We start from the raw sequence: 24,887 nt of genomic DNA on the forward strand, positions 1-24,887 counted from the left end.
CTGAAATTAACATTGAAAGATAGATCTTCTGATAGACCTCACTTTGAAAAACACATCTACATAAAATGTTTTAAATAGGCTACTTAGGAATGCAAATATCTTTGCAAAATATATTTTTTGCTGCAAATATAATTGTAATAGTCACTACTAAAGCCTAGAACACTTTCAAAAAAAAAGTGAATATTTTTTAGTTTATCTTAAAAAAGCCTTAAACTTTTGAGTTCATTGAAATTACATTTTTAGAGTTAATACAATGATTGGTTTAATAAATAGAAACTTAATATATTATGTTTTCTGGACCACATTCATTGTCTAAGGTGATTTGACACAAGATAAAGTTGTGATAAATCATTAAAATATTTTTTTTTACAGTGTGGATAACTTGATCTTTTGGCTACACACTTGTCCAGTTTTACCCCAATTATCTCACTTCTGCAGACACTTTCCCATTTTAAAACAGATCAGTATGTTTATTTGTGTTTATTAATGTTCATGAATGGTTTTGCATTACAGAAACTATGGTTAGTTATTGATTTAATCACAATGTTCTAAACCTGTATCTGTAATTTTTCCCATAATCTCTTATGTTTCCCAAACAGAAATATTTCTTGTCCTTTGTTATTTTGTTTATATGTTGATTCTGTTTATCTTGGCATTGGTTATCATGTGCTGGAATATAATGTCTCTTTCAATTTGAATGGTGCATTCAAACTGCTCCATTTTAATATATTTTAAATTTGGAGTAATCTGTAAAAAAAATCCTTGACCAGACCGACTTCACACCATGGCCACTCATGGTACTAAAGATGTCAGTGGTATCCAAAACAATACACAATCACCCACCCCTGTAAATTCTATAAAAAACGACTTGAATAAGTTTTGTTTAAAAAATATTTATTGTCACAGACACTTAAAACACAGTATTTGACTCCCTTGAAATAAGAAGTACATTGATTTGATGTCTCCCTGATACACATATGCATCTCTACAGCACTGAAATGGAATGACAGTGGATGCCTCTTCTTTTGCCAGCATGCTAAAGGAATCCATCTTTGTTTCCTCTAACAGCTTAGCAAGCCCCTGTAAAATGAGAGATGAGAGAAATCAGACCTTTATCCGAACTTTATCTGTATCTGCATATTTAACTTGAATTTATCCGACTACTTTTGTTGTCTTGCAGCTAAATTGAGAGCCTGACTTCTGTCCGTGAACTTACCGGACTGCAGCACGGGCTGGAACTGACCAGCCATGCAGATCTCTTCCTGTTTCTGGCGGACGATGCGCTGGATTGCAGGAGGTAGGCCACGGGGGTTGCGTGAGAAGATCAGGGCATAGCCGTCATCGCATGTGCCATCATCCTTCAGAGTGCGGCAAGCATATGTGATGGCATAGTTGTCGTAGTCGGTGTCAATGACCCAGTAGTTGTCACCTTTATTTAATAAGAATAAACAATAGAAAATTAGTCAATTGATTCATGTGACAGTAATGGGTAAACATGTGATAATATACACGTCTTCTGACCTCCACTAGACAGATAGCTAGCCAAGCCCTGATAGTTCATGAACATCTTGCCAGGAGTGGTAGGGTCAGGTACACTGTATTGGGCAGCCATGTCAGCACACACAACCCAGAATCTGTAAAGAGTTAGCAGGATTAGCATTAACGTGACATCACCACTAACATTTTTAACCTTGATTTCTAAATCAAACGAAAATACGCTTGCAGAATTAGCATTTTGTGATGCCATTGCTGTCATATGTTAGCATTAGCATGTGACATGATTTCTGTAATATATTTAAACTTGATTTCTGAATCAAACCAGAATTAGCATGTGACTTCATTGCTGCCATATGTATTAAACTTGGTTTATGAATCAGTCGTTGAATTGAACGCTTCATTACAATCATGCTTTCAGATTTTCCACTAACCCGAAAAGAGTTACGCGGCCCTTTGAAGAGGCAGTCATGGTGCCATCGTCATCAATGGTGTATTCTGCAGAGATGTTGTCCTGGAGAAAGAGTCCCTCTGGGTCTTTCTTCTGCTGGGCGTACCATTTGCCTGCATACTATAAGGTACAGTAAAGCAGGTCAGGTCATCCTGTCTGTTTTGCATCAACATTATTTCAGAGCAAATCTCCACTGAGATCATCAAATAGCATATTACATACTCTCTTGGGGTCAAAGTCTTCCTTGACCATAAAACTGTCCACAACGCAGGAGACAGACCAGCAGCGCTCAATGTAGGACAGGAAAACCACCAGCAGGGCAAACTTATAGTATTCCATTCTGAGTAGTGGAGAAGGAAAGCACCGGTGAAGCAGTCTGATGCAAAGTAGCTATTTCTAACAGTCTTTTTCATAACAGTTTAAACTGCAGGTTAGTTAACCCAGAGGGGCTACATAAAAACTCTAGATCTTACCTTTTTGTTGTATGTGAATGAAAGGAAGGTTTCTGTGGTGTAGGATCTCTCTGTGGTTCTCCACAAGGCTGTTTTGTCTACACTGAGCTAGAGCCCTTTTATACCAACTCTACAGACAGGCTTATTGATTATTTTCACTTCTTGTGACTAAATAAGGTTCTTAAATCTACGGTTAATCCGGTTGTAGAAATCCTCACTGTAATCTGGCTTCTCGGTTGAACCCTCCCATGCTTGCCATAAAAACAAAAAAAAGCTTTATGCAACTAAGTGGAATATAGGGAGACTTTGTCTAAATAAATAAATCAAAAACACCTGGGAATAGGGGTCCGTGAAGCTGAAAGAAACTTTATGTAATGTTATTAGGTTCCCCGTAAATGAAAAACAGATTTAAGGTTTTCTTGATGATAGACTCTTGTATGTATGTATGTATATGTATATATATATATATATATATATATATATATATATATATATATATATATATATATATATATTAGGGTTGTCAAGCGATTAATCGCGATTAATCACATCCAAAATAAAAGTTTGTGTTTACATAATATATGTGGGTACACTGTGTATAATTATTTTATATTTATAAATACACACACATGCATGTATATATGTAAGAAATATTTTCATGTATATACTGTATATAGATTTATATATAATTTATATTATATATAAATATTTTATATATAAATAATATTTTTTTCTTAAATATATACATGCATGTGTGTGTATTTATATATACAGTATACAAAATAATTCTACACAGTGCACCCACATATATTATGTAAACACAAACTTTTATTCTGGATGCCATTAATCGGGATTAAACGTTTGACAGCCCTAATATATATAAAATACTAGATAGTTATGGTCCATATAATCTCTTAACAGATTATTAAGTGAAGCTGGAAAGTTGCAGATCAAGGATGTAAATCTAAGTCCTGTGTGTTGATATTAGTAATGTTAAATATCAACTATAAGAGAAACAATTCAAGATGTACAGGAAGGCAAAACATAATTTAGTCATTTATTTGTAACTCCACTCCAGTAAAAATCTGCAGATGTGTTTCCAAAAATGAACAAGCTTTAGCTAATGCAAGATGTTCTAAATGTCTAATAACCAAAAAAACAAGGCTTGACAAATTGTTGTGATGGAATGGTTGTGATTGTTGAGTTAGAATGTTATCTTGATGACAATAAGCTTCTAGTGGCTTTGTGCCAATTTGATGAGATGGTCTTGACTACGGAAGCAGCTTTATTCATTATGAGAATCCATTATGTAATGAGTGTTTATTTTTAATAGTGTAGTATTGGCATGCTACAAAAAGCAGGTAGGAATTATGCAAACAAAAACTAGATTATAAAATATTTTTTTAATTTAGTATGACTATGATGGCATTGAATTAAATTAAAATTGTATCCATTACCTATTTTGTTCCATAATTATTCATTAAGATGCGGTACAGGTTCCTAGTCTCCCTCATCATTCAACTCTATTATAAAATTGTTTAAAGATTTGATGTGTAGGCCTATATACATTTTAATAGTAATCAATTTGCAAGTTCGATGTAAAGATTGATTTATTTAAAAAGTAAACGTATAGTACAAAAAATAAAAATAGCATTGAATGATTTGCTGTTATTGTGGCCACTTAACAAGCATCACAGAAAACACACCAGTTTTATTGGTAGCTCTTTTATTCCGAGATTCATAACCGGTATCACAGTTTTGTTTGGAAATGTATTTCAGAAATTACTGTTAACAGTAGAGGGGCCAGATTTCCTAACTTGCTTCCTCCATCTCAAACCATCTTGGTGTTAAGAAACTAGAGTCAACTACAGTTAGGAGTTTCCCTTTCAGACTTTCAGTGTCCATTTGCACCTATATCATGCAAGATGATTTACTTCGGTTTGATTTACTTGTGCTAATTTTCCCTGTTTAGTAAATCTGGCCCTAGGTCTGTGTTTTTAAGGTACTTACCCACACATTTGATTTTAAAGAATATATTTTTTTTATAAAATATGATCGCTGAACATTTGTCAATATTGAAAATAATTGTAGATTGTCCTCAGAAGTTTTTTGGACTACTTCCCATGCATATCTGTGGCCAACATCTGCTGAATTAGCAGTATTAGGATTGGTTGGCCATGGGCCACACTACAGCACTGAGATCTCTTGGCTCAGATGCTACTGTGACCTCAAGAAACTGCTCTCAGGTGGTGAACGTGATTTCACCACGTGCAACATGTTCCTGGATCAACAATTTAGGGATAACTTATGGGTAGGGTTAGGTAGGTTTAGGGGGTAGGGATAAGGGCTACATTTTCAGACAGGAATGTTGTTTACGGATCAACAAAATATGTTGATCTTGGAACATGTCTTGCTTGGCAAAATCACGGTGACCGCTCTCAGGTGGCGTGATCTGGGCAATATACTGTAATATGTATCGATACAGTCGCCAGTATGCTTGACGGGTTCCTTTACATAATGCATAATTAGATTCTGTCTTAAGTAACTCAACAATGGCAGCGTTACCGTAATTTGAATCCTAATCCATTTATTTATGCTAAAGATGAGAGATGGCTTACCTGGCTAACCTCTCCTGGCACACCAGACAGTGGTATCTATTTGTAGGTGTGCTCCAGAGATTAGAACACTTCTTTTTAAAGACTTTTATTTCTTTTTTTGGCCACTGCTTCTCAAGCCGTCTGCTATATATACTATGTAAACAGATAGCAAGGAAGACTATGGATATTTTTTATTGTTTGTCACTGGATGTTGTTATTCTTGTGCAGTGGAGCACATTTACCTTTAAACAGGTGTAAGAACTATATGGGTGAACTATGGGGGAAAGGATACTCCACCCAAAAATAAAAATTCTGCTGTCATTTACTCATTTTGAAAACTGTATGATTTAGTTTCTTCTGTGGGATGGAAAATAAGATATTTTTGAGATCAACTTGTCATACAATGGAAGTCAGTGGGCTCTGATGTTATTTGGTTATATTCTTTCCTTAAAATATTCTTTGTGTTCTGCAGAAGACAGAAAGTCAAAAAGGTTTGGAATGACGTGTAGATGATGTAAATAATAGCAACATTTTAAATTGGGTTGGGATTGAGTATCCCTTTAAGTTTTAACAGGTCACAAAGTGTAAAATATCGTTTGCACTTGCTGTTTAACAAATACCTCTAATTAAACTAAACATTTCACATTATATTCTTTCTCCGTGGATATCCTCAATTACTGCTAACTGTTTCCTTCCGCTTTAGCACACACATAAATGTGTCTATAGCCCTTTTGTTTTGTTTGTTGTCCAAGTGAACCTCAACCCATAAGCCCTGATCCTAATCCCACACATCCCCCATGTTCTCATGGTTTGCTCCCAGCCAATCAATGAAACTATTCAAACAAAGGCACTCCTTATTGTGAGTTTGTACACTAGTGCTGACAGTGCACATGTTCAAATTGGCTGAAGCACTAGATTAGAATAGTTTTCTGGAATCAGATTCATTGTTTCATTCTCCAGTTTAGAGAACTGGAAGTTTTTTTGTTTTTTTTAAGGTTTTTTTTTTTGTTTTAGCTACAGGTTAACAACTACAGTACATGTGTGGCTAGCTAGCACTTTCTGACTTGTCATATTTATCTTTTTTTTTTTTTCAAGTTTTAGTGACCCAGACAGCCCACCCCCTCCCATGCAGTCTATGTCTTTCCAAGGACCGCATTTGAGAAAAAAAATGAGATCAAATGAGTCCAGTCAAACTATACACAACTGCAACATCTTTCGCATGTAAGAAAAATAAGTTCAGATGAGTTCGATAAAATGAAAAACTGTGGTCTACTGCACCTTTGTGGGCATGTTAGGCAGTGACAAAAGTTGCATTCAGACTAAAAAAACACACACAAAAAAAACACATTATGTTGTCTTCTGATTCTTTAAAACCTTGAGTCTTGCGATGTTTTATTTACAAGGGCTTGAGAATTTGTTTGTTTTTATGTTCAATTATTTAGTTTTTTTGTTTCCGTTCCTGTATGGCATTATTCTTATCAGCAAAAACATTACTGATGCTTAACACTAGGTGGAGTAACAAAAGAACTATAGCAAAATTCACTTAGGGCTGGATTCAGGTTCTGATTACTTCTGATTATGTTGGTCTTGACGGTAGAAACTTACTAATAAAATATGTTGCTTGTCATGTCAAAGGATACAAATGTCTTGCATATAATTTTCATAGCCAAACAAACATTATCACAAATAATTTATAAATAGGGATAAGTTACCCTTATCAATATGTTGGCTGATGAAATCCTATTAGTTATGAGTCTGATGTGTTAATGTAGAGATTGTAGGTTCACACACTTGTAGACGGTACTGAGAGTTGACTCCTGTCCCTCCTGAACCTCCAAGTTTCTTCAAAGAGACAGCATTTTGTTTAACAGGTTGATTTAGTTCAAATGCATGTGTACTCTGGCAACTAACTGACAGCTGGATACTGTTGACTAATAATCATGTACAGCTTCTAAACTGCTGGGTCCACCTACACAATAGAAATGTACCAGTATTCACCTTCCTTCAGCACCCAAAGCTGTGACTTGTGTTATGCACATGCTGTATGGAGCTATTAATATGCTGATTATCCTCGTCTTGACCTTTTGCTTAAGATGGATACGAGGCCTTTATATAGATATGTACTTTACCTGAACAAAAGATTATAGGTATTTTATGATAAGACTCTGTCGTTATTCCAGAACCACATCTTTCAGTAATTAAATGAATCTATATATATATACAGTATATATGTATATATATGTATATATATATATATATATGTATATATGTGTGTGTGTGTGTGTGTGTGTGTGTATGAGTATATATGTATGTATGTGTAAAAAAAAAAATATATATATATATATATATATATATATATATATATATATATATATATGTTATTACCATACAAAATGAGGCGTTAATAGAATTATGATGCACGACAGATATTGACTCTTTTTGAGATTTGTTGGTTTTAATTGAACTTTTCTCTCTTAAATGGTCATTTAGTCAAGTTACGTATTCAGATTACTTTAAGTAACTAGTAAAGTTACAAATTAATTTTAAACTTACAACAAAATATGTTACTTTTTTAAATAAGTAATGCAAGTTACTTTGTATTCCCATTATTGATTTACAGCTCTCTTGTCCCCATATTGAGGGAAATCGAGAGCAACGAGCTGAGGCGTTGTGTCGCGCTGTCAAAACATGATGGTTATAGTTGAATACTAAAAGTGAGCATGCATTTACTCATCTTGCACAAAACCATATTCAGTACTGTATACCTCAAAATTTATAACAACTCAGAATATATGCAAACCTGCAATAATTAAATGTATCTTACTTTATGAACCAATGTCTTTGCTGCTGATCTTCTTTGATTCAATTAAATTATACTAAAAAGCAAAAATTACTTTAGAAAAACAGTTTGTTTGCCTATTCTGTATAGGTGTGGATTTGCCTAATTTCCCTCAGCCAGAGGCTTATTTATTTAACTAGTGGTGTAAAAGGGCCTATACCTTTGCTAAAATTTTACCAAAAAGCAAACAAGCAAGCCAAGGCAAGATGAGAAAAAGTAACACAAAAGTAATGTAACACATTACAATCCATAAAAAGTAACTAATTTACTCAGTTAGTTACTTTTTGGGGGAGTAACGCAGTATTTTAATGCATTACTTTTAAAAGTCACTGTCCCTAATACTGGTAATGAAGAATCTTCAGACATACTGTACATTTGTTCTTTTCCATTTTTTAGGAAATCACTTTCACTGCTCCCATTGTATCAGTCACATTGAGCAAGAAGACAACTGGGGTGCTGAGATAATCAGCTAGTGGCCTGGTTAAATAGGGCTTAGTAATAAGGAGTGTGTTTTTAATAAGAACTTAAAGAGCTTGTAGCACAGAGGCCAGGCTTTTTGGAGAAGACACAAACCGGAACAAAGCATATGATTGTGCATCACCACTCGTTCTATATGATTGTCGCCTTTCCTCTTAAACTGTTGTTAAGAGCACCTCTTCTTTTTCCCAGGATACAGAGAGCAGAGGAGAGTTCAGACGAGGACGTTGGTCAGTTTCAGCTGTGGGCTCAGGCTTTGATGCAGGTCACCTGATCAGTTTTACTAGAGCAGATCCTGATTCACCTTCAACACTATTAGGAAAACACCTTGCTGATGACAGTTAGATTGGACACGGGTTGCCCCTGCTGTGGCAGGCGTCTCATCTCACGATTTCTCTTTTTCTCAACCATTTGAGGATTATATGCTGTAAATATTCAGTTTTGTCCTGAAAACTCACTTGAACTTTCATTACTTGGCCATTACCTGCCAGTACTGGGACTGGGCCAGAAGATCCCACGATGAGTGTCAAAAAGGAAGACGTGGAGAAGTTCCTGGATGAAAATCCAGATTTTGCCAGGAGCTATTTTGACAAAAAGCTCACACCTGGAACCGTGGCCTCGATCATGCAAATACCGGAGTCGAAAGTGGATGTGAACAGTTTTAAGGCCATAAGCTTGATAGAAGAGGGAGCGATGTTCTACGATCTCATTACAGACATGCAGGAGAACGTCAATATGGAGAAGGTGATTTTTAAGATTCTGCAGAGAATCAGCGCACTTATCCATGCCGACCGATGTAGCCTCTTCATGTATCGACAACGGAACGGCATCGCCGAGCTGGCTACGCGTCTCTTCAACGTTAATAAAGATTCTGAGCTCGATGACTGTGTGGTGGCTCCCGACTCTGAGATCGTCTTCCCTCTGGACATCGGTATAGTGGGACATGTGGCTCAAACCAAGAAGACTGTCAATGTGAAGGATGTTACAAAGGTACGAACCACTCTGAAACATCTGTACACAGATCAGACACACTTTGTAAAACTTGATTGAAAGAGACTAATTACAATATTACACATTAATAGACTGCAGCTATGGTCATATTTTGAGGCTCGGCAAATCCTCTTGACATAATCCCATTTATTTCAATATGCCATGACCTATGTCCAGCATGAAGGATTATTTCACCTGTGGCATTTATGTATCTTCACTGTAAAAAAATATTGTTGGTTTAACTTAAAAAAGTAAGTAACCTGGTGGCCTTAATTTTAAGTTCATTGAAATGGAAAAAGTGAGTTAATACAATGAAGGAGAATGATTTAATCATCAGAAACTCAAAATTATATGTTATCTGAACTAAATATAATTATTTAAGTTGATTTGACAAAAGAAAAATTTTTGTGAAGATTTTATTTCCAGTGTAGTGAGTGAAAAAATGTTCATTTAATCATTTTTACACTATGTTGTTTGTGTTATGGCATCTACACAATTATTTTGATTTGTTAAAAAAGGGCGAAAACACTTAAATTTCTTTTTCATGTGCTTTCTAATATCCATAAGAAATGAATCCATTTGCAATAATTAATTGTCAGATAAATGTGCATGTTAGTGCCACTATTAATATTCAGTTATCATTATATCGGTAAAAAGTCTTTTAAAGATGTTATTTTCTAATATATGTGTTTCGTCTCTGATGAGATATTGTCATCATGAGAAAACTGTTTGTTTGCAGTCTGACCCTACGACAGTGATAAATACAAATACAATTGTGTGGAGATAGTGTGCTATGTGTGTGACATAACTGACTTTGCTTTCACTGTAGGATAGTCACTTCAGCACATTTGTTGACGAACTTACTGAATACACAACGCGCAATATCTTGGCCACACCCGTTATGAACGGCAAGGACATAGTAGCCGTCATCATGGCAGTCAACAAGACCACTGGACCCCATTTCACAGATGAGGATGAGGATGTAAGTGTCTGTCTGCCTTTTCTGTCCACCACCTATTATTAATACAGTGGCCTCGAAACAAAAAAAAAGTTTGAATGTCACTGCATTAGATAACAAAATATCAAACAAATTAGTAACTAATAAATGCCATTTAGCATTTACAGAGTTCAGCACAAGCACAACTTTCAATAAACTTTTTCTTGCATTACAAGTTAGATTTTCTATGAGAAAAGAAAACAATATATACTGTTCAAAAAGGACAAGTATTTTAACACTTCATTTGAACATTTTTAACTGGTAATAATGCCTGGTAATACGTGTTTGCTTTTGCATTAAGTCTATCTGACGTAAAGGGGAACTATTATGCAAAAGTTTGAACGCCGATGTGTGTCCGCAGTGTGTAAGAGCAACCAGCAATTAATGGTAAAAATCCACTCAATCATTTTTTAATAATTCACATAAATCATAAGCAGTCTATTCAAACTCGCTGATTCAGATTCCCTCCTACAATGACGTCATTGTAGGGATAAGCCCCGCCCCCAAGTGGGTGACAATCTGCCTTATTAGCATAGACACAGCCCTGAGAAGCACAAAGTCCGCCATTTTTGTATCCTCGCTGTTGCTGCTGGAGTTGTACAGTGTCTGTGCCATTACTATTGTTGTGTTTTGGGATGTACCAATGCACATAAGAGTCTCTATAGACACCCACCATCTGAGTCAATGAGGACACTGTCCCAAAGAAAATCGCTAAATTCCTATACTTTGTGCAAATCATTTCTGCACCAGACTGCTTCCCTAACAAGGGTCTTTTTAACGGTGGATTTTCAAAAAGGTTGATTCTGAAAGAAGGGTTACCATAATACCAAGCTTCACGCGCAAACTTCAGATCCAGACTCAATCATGAGATGAGAGTCCTACTTTGTTATAATAGATCCCCTTTAAGAGTTAAATTTTTATATACTGTAGTCAATATTTGAAGTGGATCAAAAAAGTCCATCAAAGTTGTGCTAAGACAAGAACGGGTATTGTTCAAAATTCATGTATAACTTTGAAAGGTTTTGATCCACTTCAAATTGACTACTATATATAAAATGTTGAAATGAGACACTAAAGACACACTGTATTTGGCATTTACTGAGACATTTAAGCACACTTGGCAAGTTATTTTCCTTCAAATTTTCAAAAATATGCCTTTTTTTTTTCATAGCTTTTTTTAAAGTATATGAAAGTTGCCTCTCTGAACCTGAAGATATTTCATCTGAGCTACCTTCATAACTGTGAGACACGTAAAGGACAGGTCAGTCTGCAAACACTAGCTGATGAAATTGTTAAAAATGAATTGAAAAAGATATGGTTCTTAATGCAATTTTTATGTATCTCATGCATAGCTGCTGTTGTGGTCAGCTAACAAGGTGTTTGAAGAGCTCACAGACATTGAACGACAGTTTCACAAAGCTTTGTACACCGTGCGAGCCTACCTCAACTGTGACAGGTACTCTGTGGGTCTGCTGGACATGACCAAGGAAAAGGTACGTCAATCACTATAATTGCTGAAAAGAACAAAGGCTTCGTGCCTAAAAATTCTTTAGAGGCTTCAGTCTGTCCTGTTTCTCTCTAAGTCTGACCTGGTGGTTTTATTCTCTTTTAGGAGTTCTTTGATATTTGGCCAGTGTTGATGGGAGAGCAGGCACCTTATTCGGGCCCTGTAACTCCAGACGGAAGAGTAAGCTGCATTTTTCATATTTCAAATTAAATGGATAGTTCAGCCAAAAATCAAACAAAAAGTGTTTCATGTACTCTCCCCCCCCCCCCCCCCATGCTAATTCAAACCCGTATTATTATTTTTTTTTGTATGGAACAATCTAGCAGAATGTCCGAGCTGCTTTTTTCCCAATCAAATCATACTTGGTTTGAATGACATGAGTAAATGATGACAGAATTCTGCGTCTAAAAATCTAATTTTCATCTTTCGTTTCACTTAGGAAGTGATTTTCTACAAAGTTATTGATTATATTTTGCACGGAAAAGAGGACATCAAGGTCATACCGTAAGTTTACTTGTTTCTTAAAGTAGCCTTTTTTTCTGATGTGCTATATTCAAAGTGTGCATTTTAAAGGGTTAGTTCACCCAAAAATGAAAATTTTGTCATTAATGACTCACCCTCATGTCGTCCCAAGCCCGTAAGACCTCTGTTCATCTTCAGGACACAGTTTAAGACCTTTTAGATTTAGTCCAAGAGTTTTCTGTCCCTCCATTGAAAATGTATGTACGGTATACTGTCCTTGTCCAGAAAGGAAATATAGACATCATCAAAGTAGTCCATGTGACACCAGTGCGTTAGTTAGAATGTCCGACAGTATACCGTACATACGTTTTTAATGGAGAGACCGAAAACTCTCAGACCAAATCCAACTGTGTTCCGAAGATGAACGGAGGTCTTACGGGCTTGGGACGACATGAGGGTGAGTCATTAATGACATAATTTTCATTTTTGGGTGAACTAACCCTTTAAGAGATGGCATTATTGAAAAAAAAATAAAAAAAATCCCCCACAGAAATCCAACTCCAGATCATTGGGCTTTGTCTAGTGGATTACCCACATATGTAGCAGAAAATGGATTGGTAAGTGTCTCCTTTATTCTTTTGGGAAGAAAGTATGGTTGTTTGTTTTAGTAAATATATATTTCATATTTATTTATTGACTTTTTTTGTGTGCTCAAGATTTGCAACATCATGAATGCAGCATCAGAGGAAATGTTCAACTTTCAGGTTGATATGTTTTGCTATCTAAAACATGTTTAATGGTTGAAGTTGCCTTGAATTGAAGTAATAAAACTTTGCGCTTCTGTAGACGGAAGCTCTGGATAGCAGTGGATGGACCATAAAGAACGTGCTGTGTCTGCCAATTGTCAACAAAAAAGAAGAAATTGTTGGTGTTGCAACTTTCTACAACAGGAAGGATGGCAAACCATTTGATGACCACGATGAACAACTCATGGAGGTAAAATTGATCAATTGATTGGAAGAATGAGAAAGATGGGTCACCACTCACTCGTTGAGTCATGGAACAATGCGTTATTGTCTCGACAGGCTTTGACGCAGTTTCTGGGCTGGTCGGCCCTCAACACGGACACCTACGACAAAATGAATAAGCTGGAGAACAGGAAGGACATTGCCCAGGACATGGTGCTTTACCATGTCAAATGTCGAGATGATGAGATTCAAAATATCCTTGTACGTTCCAAGAGACTTTGTTTTATTGTATTGTACTGTAATTTATTGTATTTTATCTCTGTTAATTTTTGTTATGTTTGGTAATACTATTCTAGAAAACAAGACAATATTTTGACAAGGAGCCAGCTGACTGTGAGGAGGACGAGCTTTTGGAGATTCTGGTACTTTGACCTGTTTACTGCTCCTTTTATCATATTAACTCAAGATTTTTGAAATCAGGGTACTGGCTGATCTCAACCTTCTCAGATAAGACAAAGAAAGTAATAGGAAACCATTAGCAATAGCATTACAGATTATTTTAAATATGTCTATTGTGACTCTCTTAACATGCTAATGATGTTCAAGTGACACTGTTTCAGCTGATATCTCATTCTTCAAATTATTATTGTGTTTTTTGTCTGACTTTTTTGTTTTGTTTTTCATGCAGAAAAAAGAGCTGCCTGGCCCAAAAAAGTTTGAGATCTATGAATTCCGTTTTTCAGACTTTGACTGCACTGAACTGGAGCTTGTAATGTGTGGGATCCAGATGTACTATGAAGTTGGGGTGGTTAGAAAGTTTCAGATCCCTCAGGAGGTACAATTTCATGTTTATGATGACAGAAACACTTGGTTTGTGTGTATCATGAAATTTCATAAAAACAATATGTTAAATGGATGCTATCTGCTTTAATTAGGTTTTAGTGAGATTCATGTACTCAGTCAGCAAAGGCTACAGGAAAATCACCTACCACAACTGGCGCCATGGCTTCAATGTTGGGCAAACCATGTTCACTTTACTCACGGTATGACCTGCTCAGCTTACATTTACATTTATGCAAGTGGAAGCCACTATCATCTGATGTTTTCAGTTCATTTTAAACCTTGTTGCTAGCGTCATACTGTACTTTTTGAGTTATAGAAGCACTTGTTTAGGGTCAAAATGTATTTAAAACAAATTAGCAAAAAGAATGATTGTTTCAAACACTTCTTCATCTTCCATTGGTTAGACAAATGGATAGCCCCACCCAAACTCATGCCCAGTTAGGTTGCTCAGACAAATATATTTTAGCATTTTGACTTTCTTGTTCATGACACATTTTTGATACACATACTCAAAATAATAAAATCTTGATGAGAATTTTTTTTTGTGTGTATTTATGGAGCCAGACAGGCAAACTGAAGAGGTATTACTCAGATTTGGAGGTGATGGCCATGATCACTGCCGGCTTCCTGCATGATATCGACCACAGAGGCACAAATAATCTCTACCAAGTGAAGTCAGTAAACTAATGCTATTTCTATGAGTACTTGTACTACTGTTGCTTCTAATAATAATAATCATCATTACTTTTGTATTTTTTTTTTTGTGGTTAGGTCCCAAAATCCTCTAGCCAAGCTGCATGTATCCTCCATTCTAGAGAGGCATCACTTGGATTTTGGCAAATTCTTGCTAGGCGATGAGGTATGAGCACACTGTCCAGAATGTAAGCTTCCATGTTAAAATGATACTTACATATTTGTTTTTCCTTAGTCATTAAACATCTTCCAAAACCTCAACAGAAGACAAACAGAGCATGTCTTCCACCTCATTGATATTGCCATTATCGCAACTGATCTTGCCTTGTACTTCAAGTAAGTTATATTATGTAACAATGGAATGTTTTAAATGCCACTATTAAATTATTTACTTATAATTATGTTGTTTCAAAAACATATGCTCACGTCATGCAGCTTTTTATACATTGACAGTTCATAGTGATCATAGCTGTTCATTTAAAGAATTAAAAACTAATTAAAAAAAAATGTACTCCACTCTAATCAACTTTTTCTCTACCTAAAAGAAAGAGGACAATGTTCCAGAAAATTGTGGATCTCTCTGAGACGTATGAAGATGAGAAAAAATGGGTGGACTTCATGTCCCTTGAAACGACAAGGAAAGAAATTGTAATGTAAGTGTTTCCATTTATAGCTACTTTTAGGCATTTTGGTAAAATAAATATTTTTAAAAGAATCATTGTGCTTTTAATTTTTTCATATTTGTATTAATCGACCAGGGCGATGATGATGACAGCGTGTGACCTTTCAGCTATCACGAAGCCATGGGAGGTGCAGAGCAAGGTAGGAAATGTCAACTGAAAAACAACTTCTCTTTTGCTTCTCTGGAATATACAAAGCATGATTTGTCCCATCCTAGGTTGCCCTCTCTGTAGCAGCTGAATTCTGGGAGCAGGGTGATCTTGAGAGGACTGTTCTTGAGCAACAGCCCATCGTGAGTACCTGTTTGTTTCACACAAAACTTTCCAATCTAATATTGGCGGTAATTCTACTAGAAAAGCGTCCATCTTGGAATCATTTGGTAAAAAAGAAAAAGAATAATCAGAAAATCTTATGTGGTGTCTGTCTTTTCACCTAATCTAGCCCATGATGGACAGAAACAAAGCTGCAGAGCTGCCAAAGCTTCAGTGTGGTTTTATCGACTTTGTCTGTACTTTTGTCTACAAGGTACCTTTATGAATTAAGGAGACTGATCGATTTCTGTTACATGAAATTAATGCGGAAAAAACAAAACAAAAAAGTTTTGGTCTGTTCGATTAATTAGCAACTCTATTCTCTCATTATTCCACAGGAATTCTCGCGTTTCCACAAGGACATCCAGCCAATGTATGATGGCATTCTGAACAACCGGATGAATTGGAAAGCGAGGCAGGAGGAATATGAGGCGAAACTAAAGGAGCTGGAGGAGGCAGCTAAAGCCAAACAGGGAACAGCTACCAACAACGGTTTGAATTTTAGATAGTCTTTTGCTTAAAGTCAAAATTAAGTATGTGTTCTGAGTTTGTCACACCAAAGAAAAATGTGTTATTAGCCACCCAACCAAATTGGTGAAAAACTGTTTAACCGTTTAACTCCACATTTCAGTACTTCACAGTACACAGTCTTTGTAATATGTTTTAGCAATACATTTGAAACATTTATAATGTGTTTAGAATTTTTTTGTAGAATTGCCTTTACAGGGACATTAAGCTTTTATTCAGTTTTGTTTACTGTATTTGTACTAAATTTAATTAAACCTTCAGGTTGACATTTGACATACCAATGTTCACTATTGCTCAAAAGTTTGGGGTTTTTATTTTTTTTTTAATGTTTTTTAAAAGAAGTCTTATGCTCACTAAGACTGCATTTATTTGACCAAACATACAGTAAAACTGTTTTCTATTTGAATGCATTCAAAAAGGAAATGTATTCTTGTGATGCTAAATTGTGATGAAATTATTAATTAATTACTATTAATTACAGTCTTTACAGTCACTTTTTTAAATTTAATGCATCCTTGCAGAATGAAATCAAAAATAAAACAAAACCTACAGTACTGGCACCAAACTTTTGAACAGTAGTGTACACCGACAATGCTAAAGAACTATATGCGCTTGTTAAACATTTAATTAAAAAAATGTATGCAGATTAAAAGGAAAATGGTCATCAGTTTGGTGCTATAATAAAGTTTTTTTTAGCCTGATGACATTAAAAAAAATATCTTTGACTTCCACAAAAATGAATAATTTTCTTGTGTTATTATTCATTTTCTAGTTCTCTAGAAAAGCATCTATATATTGGAGCTTTAAAGAAACCAGACAGCAAAAATTTGACCTGAAGAAGATGATGAAACATCAAGAAATTTATTCATCTCAAAAGAACCTGATTATGATCGTTACAAAACCCAGATCTGAACTAGAATAGCCAATCCTATTAATTACAAGAAAGTGTCCACATCCTGTCAGCCATATAATGTATGATGATTCTAACACATTTCTATAATTTGTTTCTCTACAGCTCCAAATTCCAGCAGCACCAGTGGATCAGGGTCCAAGACCTGCTCCATCTGCTAGAGGAAAGATAACCATACCGAGGGCAGGGCAGTTCAAGATGCAACTCGGCCTCTTTTACGTCAAATGGGGGGATGCAACCAGAACCCCAGGATCCCCAAGGATCTAACCAAGAGTGAGTGAGAAAACACTATCAATGCATTATATGCTATCAGCAAGCCACAAGACCACCTGCAAACCAAAACACACGTTGGATCTTGCCTACAGTTAGTATTACTGTTCCATTGTGTTTCCTTTGGGTCATAGTATTTGGTTTAAGCATTTTCATTGGATGGTAATCAATTTGAATTAATCACAATGCAGTCTTAAAGGGATACTCCAATTTTTTTTTGGAAATAGGCTCATTTTACCACTCCTCAGCCGATTTTCTGATATTTAGAAGAATATCAGTAACCATACAGTTTCTGGTCTGGTTACTGATATTCTTCTAAATATCAAAAAATCGTCTGAATACATTTGAAAACGGTAAAAACCAACTGTTTAACTCTGGGGGAGTGGTAAAATGGACCTATTTCCAAAAAAAAATTTAAGTATCCCTTTAAATGCACTACGGGAAACTACAGGAGGTGAACATTGCAAATATGGATCTGATTTATCCCCCAATCAAACATATTAGCATAATCTATAAATTACTTTCAGTTCCTTACTGGTGATCAGTTGCTATTTAATATCAAGCTGGTCCACAAGTTAGCGCATGTGTAATTAAAATCGAGGAATCAAATTATTATGTACAGCAAGTTACTGTACTATACAGTTTTTTCTCCATTTTAAAATTGTATCAATGTTCCATTTAGTGTCACCTGCTACTTTCCCTGAACGTAAAGGCCATTATATGAGTGATATGCAGTTTTAATGTCATTCATTCCCTCTAAAAGTGACCACATCGTACAGTTTGGAAGCTAACTTTCAGGTGGCTAAATGTAGGTGACAGACTTTAGTTTGCCATAAAATATAGCTTCTGGTAAGCAATATATGAATACAGTGGTGGTCAGTTATAGTTAAGTTATAGCTGTTTTTTATAGATTTATTTTTATTTCTGACAGGAAATGCGCAATTGTTCTTCAGAGTTATTTACGTCAAGTGCTGTCATGGGTGTGTTTTACTGAGCAATGTCCGGTTACTCCGTTTCTCCCCTGTTGGGACATGTGTTCACAGAGAAAACTAATTCCAGTGGCCTTGATACCATTCATCTGTTGAGTTCTCAGCTGACATGTCATCACACTGTACCTTGACAAGTCTGTGATTAAATTCACAAAGGTTTCCAGATTCAGGCATAATGTTTTTCCTCTTATGTCTGACTTTTATAGGAATCAAGTTTCTCTTTCACTGGTTGTCTATAAAACATCTTGAAAACATCAGTTGTGAATCTAATTGTGTCAATATACATATAAGTTATTTATACATTTTATGAGGTATGACTTTACATAGTTTTAAAATAAATACTATGAAGGTGTGTTTTAGCGCACTTAAGGAATTGTATGTGCTTATTATGCAAAGCTGCTGCTTCTGATTCACATATAATAAAGGTTTCGTTTAAGTAGCAAAGTTTCAGGCAGTAGAGAAGAAAATTGATGTTTTAATCGATCTAACAGTTGGGGCCTGGTTATAAGACTTGTTTGACACAAATGTGATTTACTTGCAGAACAAGTTTTATCGTGTTTTTTGACAAGAATTCGATTATTTTGATTCATCATCAAATATGGGTGATTTCAATTAAATTGGTAAAAATGTTAAGCTTCACTTTATTTGCTCAATACCATGACAATTAAAGCATATATTTTTATGAACTTGTTTCTTTTTTTTTTTTTACATAGTACTTAGATGACCATTTCAAAGAAATGCTCTTCTTTTGAACTTTCTATTGATCAAATAATCATGAAAAATGCTTTATGGTTTCCTTAATTAGAAAGATTTCCGAAAGCTCATGTGACACTGAAGACTGGGGTAATGCTGAAAATTCAGCTTTAGAATTCAGCACAGGAAATACATTTAAAAAACAACTATTTTAAACTAATAGTATTGCAGTACTCTCTTTTTGATCAAATAAATACTGACTTGGTGAGATGTCTTTCAAAAACATGAAAACAATCTCAAACTTGTGAATGATATTGTATGAAAGCAAGAATAGTAATCTGAAACCCTTTCGTACTACAAAGGATTTGATTCTCTTCACACATCTGCTCAATGACTCACTCGATAAGAAAGCCTCTTATCCTGAGAACTATCAGCAGTTTCCTAGATGTCATCTGCAAAGGTTACCTGAACAGCTACACATCCCTACAGTACATATTCCATTTCTCAATAAATCCTCTGACAATATTCTTACATGACTTTTCATGTTTTTGTCTCTTTTAAGACCCGTTCACACCAAGAGAGAAAACTATAATGATAAATGATTCTAAAAATCGTTCTAAATATAAAAAGGAAAGCAGATTCCACACCATGACTATTATAACGGCAGTGAGAAATGATATTGTTGAATTTTTTTCCTAGCTGATGAATGATAAAAAAGAGCTTGAGCATTTTAAAGAAACTCAGAGTGAACTTATAACACGCAGAACGTTATCGTCCACTGGTGTGGATGCTAATAGCTATCGTTATAGTTAATCCTTTCTTGGTGTGAACAGGCCTTTAAACTCATAGCATTTCTGGATTTCAGATCAACACAATAAATGTTGAAAGCAGAGTTTTGAGACATCTAATTAAATATATCTTGCGTATTTGAATAGTTAATGAAGCGTAGCACCACAGATAAGTAGCTGTGAAGCATTTTGTGCAAAATCAGCACTGTATTGGCTTGACCTAAATCCTAGGATTTATGCTAAACCATTGTCCTGTTATGCAATTGTCCTCCCTCTATAAATGTCACTACGGCAATGCAGAAAAAACAAAAGAGTCTACAACGCATTCTCAGAGGATGATCTTGTTTTGTTAGATGCACATAGTGCATGCAAATAAATATATGAAAATATATTCTAGCTGAAATATGCAGAAATCAGAATTACCTAAATAATGTTGAGATAAATGAGGATAAAAGAAACCGTACAAAAACATGTTAACTTCTGTCTTTATTGAAAAATAGAATTAGGTTCATTGTGATCTCATTTGGTGCTGGAATGGATACGCCATGGAGACTTACTTCAGAATGGTGTCTGAGTTTGCTGTAGAAATTTAAAAAAAGAGAGAGAATTTAGGTTTTCTGAAGGTAAAGGGTTCAAATACGATCCAAAAAAGTATTACTACATATATTTTGTCATATTTTATTCTTGTTATATTGTAGAATAATTAATATACAGACATACACACACAAATATTTACAGCTGGTTACAGACCTTCAGAAAGCTGTTTGTAAATGCGCTCTCGCTCTTCCCTGAGTTTCTTCTCTTCCTCCTCAATCCTTCTTTCTTCAGCAGCAATGGGCTTCAGATAATCTGGTGAGCAGATTGATTGAAAACTATTTAACGAGCAAGAAAGCAACTCTGAAACTTTTAATAACAAAACAAAAAATGTATAAACACGTTTCAAACAGATAATTCTTACAATAAGGTCTCATTACATTAATGCATTACCTAACAATGAGCAATAGCTACATTTGTTACAGTAGTTATTTGTTAGTTAATAAAAATACTACTGTTCACGTTTTTTTTACTGTTCAAGTCCATGTTATTTATCTGTTAATAAATAATTTCACGAATACGACTTTGATTTTAATAATAATGTGTCAGTAAATGTTGAAATTAACATTAACAGATTAATAAATCCTTTAGAAGTATTGTTCATTATTAGTTCAAGTAGTTCAATGAGTTTTTCATTAGCAGATTTATGTTTCAGTACAAAATACAAACACTTAAAGAATCTTATTGTAAAGTGTTATTGAACAATAATAAAGAATCAAATCATTTTCAATATCTATACATTTTACCAGTTGATGGAAAAGTATTCTTAAAATTCACTTGAAAAATTGAAACAATTAATAAGAAATTATTCATGGTATTTTGAAGTGGCCACGATATATAATATCGTGCATGTTCATTATAATTATATATCGTCCCATACCATATATAAAAACTTACCATATCTCTGCTTCCCATAAATGAATCCAATTAGCAAGGCTGACCATCTTGCTGTCTGAAATCAGAAAGAAGACTGCTGGTTTGTTTACTGGTAAGCTTGTCAAGGACTTTAAAGGCCACTGATATTTTATAAATCTATTCTTTACTGAATCCTATGGAAATTGAACATACAATGTGAGGAAATACAGTTTTAATGCATAAAAACCAATCATGGGTACAAAAACATTCTGCAATGTCCTCTGGTGTGACATGCTATAATTATTAGTCAACTATTCTAAACAAAATAATTTCAAATAAAAAATACTGTTTTTCTATAAGAAGTGTACATTATGTAACTTATACTAATTCAGTGACTGCAGGGGATGAATGGGTGTATATATTTTTGTATATTCACCTCATCACAGGAACTCAATTCCCATTATTCGTTCTATTTAAATATTTGACACGTTCATTCGCCGGTATATTTGCAACAGTGGTAATCTTCAACTCAGCTAGCTAACATGCCTGACCTTGCAGTGCTGAGGATAGGCAGCTAGCTAGGCTAACACGATTAGTTCATTTACCGGTTACAGTGTTGCTATACAATCTATGCTAAGCTAAGCTAACAGATTTGCGCTAGCTAATTCGCTGATGAATGAAGGTCGCTGATAAATAAAAACGAATAAGAATAAAACACGTTAATGAACATAAAGCAAGGTTGGAGGGATGCAAGGTTGGAATAGAACCGGTACCTTGATAAGCGAAGAGACCTGTACAGGAGGAACCATGTTTGAATGGATCTCTTCAGCCGCAGGAAAGGAAGTCAGTGCGCTCCGCTCTGAGTCTGGGATGATTTATGATTCTCCCTACTGTCAGTACACTGTACATGTGATGTCCACGAACCTTTGTGACTTTTTTTTCTCCAGAATGTGAATAACCTTTTTAGCAGTTCACTTAAATATTCATGTAGTATGACAATTGAGTTTGTAAATTATAAATATTGTATCACATGCATGCTCTCGATTAATATAGAGTATTTATTTATTATGAATTATTATTATTATTCAATTTATTTGATAATGATTTTAACAGTTACGAATATGTTTTTTGAAGTACATATAATAGTCTCTCAAGTAACATTGGGAATTTATTTAGGCTATTTATTGATTTATTTATTTATTTATTGTTTACCAGGCAGGCTATTGTGTATTATTATTCACCATTTTAACATCCTTTTTAGCAAGTTAAATAGGACTTACAGAAATTAGTTTTTTTTTAAAGTAAATAGTCCATAGGCTATGCATCTCAATTAATATGGGGTGTTTATTTATTTAGTAGTAGCAGTAGTAGTGTAAGATTTAGAAAGTTCTTTAAAAACATTTAGAAAGAGTTATGTCAACTGCCCATTGTCGTTCAAATACAAATTGTACAATCTGTATATGTATAAATCCTATAAGTATTAGAAAATACCAATCAACCTTGACAAGACATGTCATGGTTATTCTATAAAGATGAATTCTTTCCTAAGTATATTCATATATATATATATATATATATATGTTTGCTGTCAGTCTCCAAGTGATGATACGTTTGTTTGTTTAGATTCAACTGTTCCTTCCCTTTGAAACTATTTCAGGCGGTGACGCCGTAAGAGGCGCTGCCAACGCATGGTGTCAGTTTCAGAATCCGGCAGGATTAGAAAGCTTGTTAGAATCCTCGTAAGTTAAATTTAAACACCACTGACAGAATATGAAGTAAGTTACTGTATGACACAAACAGAAAACATTGAAATATTTATTACAGGAACCCTGATTAGCCAGAATTATTAATATAAAGAATGTTATATTAATATAAAAGGAAAGCCTTATATCATCCTCTTGCATTAACCTCTTCCCTTAATAGAAAGTTATGCAGACCCATTGGAGTGCCATGAGTGCTCACTGTAAATAGAACAACGATGCACTTCTCTGGTATTTAACAGATGGATCACAAAAATACAGCCGACTTGTTTTGGACCATGACTGCAAGTGCTCAGTCATAGCAGCTCTTCGACAGGGTGACACATACTGCAGTGCTATCAGAGCGTTACTAGAATATTCTCAGGCAGCATATAAAAGCATCGAGTCTGGTTCATTGGGACAGAAGCACAGCCGAAGTCGACCAGCTCAACAGCAACGAAAATCAACCAAAGATGCTTTGCCCAAGCACATTTCAGCCTCATCTCAGCCCATTCATGGACTTCCACTGGCCAGTGCGCAGCCTGTGGCCGGAGACAAGACCTCTATTCTTTCAGATCGAGAAAGAAATGATGAGACACATGCAGGAGATGAGGCACAACTTGGAGTTCATGGAACGCCTGCACCAAAGGATTTTTGATGAGATTGACCATGTCACACCCATGACCACTTTCAGACCCATCTCATTCCAGCTCGGAAAGGAAGGAAGCCACTATGCGCTGACACTAGATACAAAGGATTTCTCTCCAGAGGAGCTGTCCGTTAAACAAGTGGGCAGGAAGTTGCGGGTGAGTGGCAAGACAGAGAAGAAGCAAGATGATGGGAAAGGATCGTACTCGTACAGAAGCCAAGAATTTAGGCAGGAGTTTGACCTTCCTGATGGTGTGAGTCCTGAAATGGTGACCTGTTCTTTAAATAATGGCCAGCTACAGATACAAGCACCCAAACAGGCTAATGCTGTGAGCAACGAGAGAGTGATTCCCATTGCATACACTCCGGCTGTGAAGAGTCCTGCTCCTCAAAGCCCTCAGCCTGAGAACCCGGCAGCTGAGCCAGAGTCTACAACTGAGCCTAGCCCCTAGAACCCACAACAGAACTAATGACTCTATGGGACACCCATATAAAGCTCGAACTTAAACAAGTTGTAAAAGATCTTTATGCTATAAATCAAATATAGAACTGTTTTAACGTTTTGTTTGTTGGATTAACATTTACTGGAACAGAAGGCTAACACTTCAATTCAGTAATTTATTTGGTTTTGTTAAATTGCAAATTGATGTTTTTGTCAAAAAGATTGTTTTGTGTACATCCAATAAACTAAAAACTAGTCTTGTCCTGGGGAACCACCATGTTTATGTAATTTGCAAGATTTACACAAAGTATTATTAAATTAGTAAATATATTAAGTTGTATGTATTTATTTCATAAACTTTGCTTCCATTTTTGTTATTACAATCTTCATACGCGTTTTCAGTCTGAAATTTGAGGCAAATGTTGGATCACAATAATTGGGAACCACAGTTTCCACAAATCCCTTCACTCAATTGGGATGTTCTCTTTTATTCTTGACGGCAAGGGCAGTGACTGTAAGATCGAGTGTATTTTACAGAATTAAACACGTATTTATACCGATTTCATCAGGCTCCGAGAATTCTTCAAAAAGAACACAAAGAATGGCCTTGTCAGTTGCCATAGTTCCAACACTTGCGCAAGACAAGCGTCATTAGAACATTTTGAAAAC

The 24,887-nt window shown here is 35.3% G+C and overlaps 3 protein-coding genes and 1 long non-coding RNA gene across 5 annotated transcripts; 2 read left to right on the top strand and 2 right to left on the bottom strand.

Moving 5' to 3' along the window:
* Positions 1–873: 873 nt before the first annotated feature.
* rbp4l (retinol binding protein 4, like) lies at positions 874–2,525 on the bottom strand. 2 transcript variants are annotated; one of them, XM_039688211.2, is made up of 6 exons: positions 2,419–2,525; positions 2,168–2,285; positions 1,929–2,065; positions 1,522–1,634; positions 1,217–1,429; positions 874–1,080 (listed from the first exon to the last, which is right to left on the bottom strand). In XM_039688211.2, the coding sequence occupies exons 2-6, from the start codon at positions 2,282–2,284 to the stop codon at positions 1,070–1,072; spliced, it is 591 nt and encodes a 196-aa protein (XP_039544145.1). In that variant the 5' UTR covers position 2,285; positions 2,419–2,525; the 3' UTR covers positions 874–1,069. The 2 variants fall into 2 exon arrangements, with proteins under 2 accessions (XP_039544145.1, XP_088979703.1); XM_089123577.1 differs by lacking the exon at positions 874–1,080 and having other exon boundaries at positions 1,146–1,429.
* Positions 1,934–19,145, top strand: pde6b (phosphodiesterase 6B, cGMP-specific, rod, beta). The gene is made up of 23 exons (XM_039687895.2): positions 1,934–2,072; positions 8,503–9,300; positions 10,130–10,282; positions 11,469–11,558; positions 11,650–11,790; positions 11,910–11,984; positions 12,244–12,308; positions 12,817–12,883; positions 12,983–13,030; positions 13,113–13,262; positions 13,352–13,495; positions 13,591–13,656; positions 13,923–14,069; positions 14,170–14,277; positions 14,642–14,751; positions 14,849–14,936; positions 15,006–15,106; positions 15,316–15,423; positions 15,529–15,592; positions 15,669–15,743; positions 15,893–15,976; positions 16,101–16,254; positions 17,306–19,145. The coding sequence occupies exons 2-23, from the start codon at positions 8,830–8,832 to the stop codon at positions 17,359–17,361; spliced, it is 2,565 nt and encodes an 854-aa protein (XP_039543829.2). The 5' UTR covers positions 1,934–2,072; positions 8,503–8,829; the 3' UTR covers positions 17,362–19,145.
* Positions 19,146–20,411: 1,266 nt separating this feature from the next.
* On the bottom strand, positions 20,412–22,296 carry LOC120490821 (uncharacterized). The gene is made up of 4 exons (XR_005625131.2): positions 22,163–22,296; positions 21,432–21,486; positions 20,691–20,789; positions 20,412–20,519 (listed from the first exon to the last, which is right to left on the bottom strand). It is a non-coding gene; the product is annotated as an uncharacterized LOC120490821 (long non-coding RNA).
* Positions 22,297–23,370: 1,074 nt separating this feature from the next.
* Positions 23,371–24,479, top strand: hspb9l (heat shock protein, alpha-crystallin-related, b9-like). The gene has a single exon (XM_039688203.2). It carries the CDS (start codon positions 23,602–23,604, stop codon positions 24,226–24,228), a length of 627 nt encoding a protein of 208 aa, XP_039544137.1. The 5' UTR covers positions 23,371–23,601; the 3' UTR covers positions 24,229–24,479.
* Positions 24,480–24,887: the final 408 nt, after the last annotated feature.

The sequence above is a fragment of the Pimephales promelas genome, chromosome 19, assembly GCF_988280905.1.
Source record: "Pimephales promelas chromosome 19, fPimPro1.hap1.1, whole genome shotgun sequence".
Taxonomy (NCBI): Eukaryota; Metazoa; Chordata; class Actinopteri; order Cypriniformes; family Leuciscidae; genus Pimephales; species Pimephales promelas.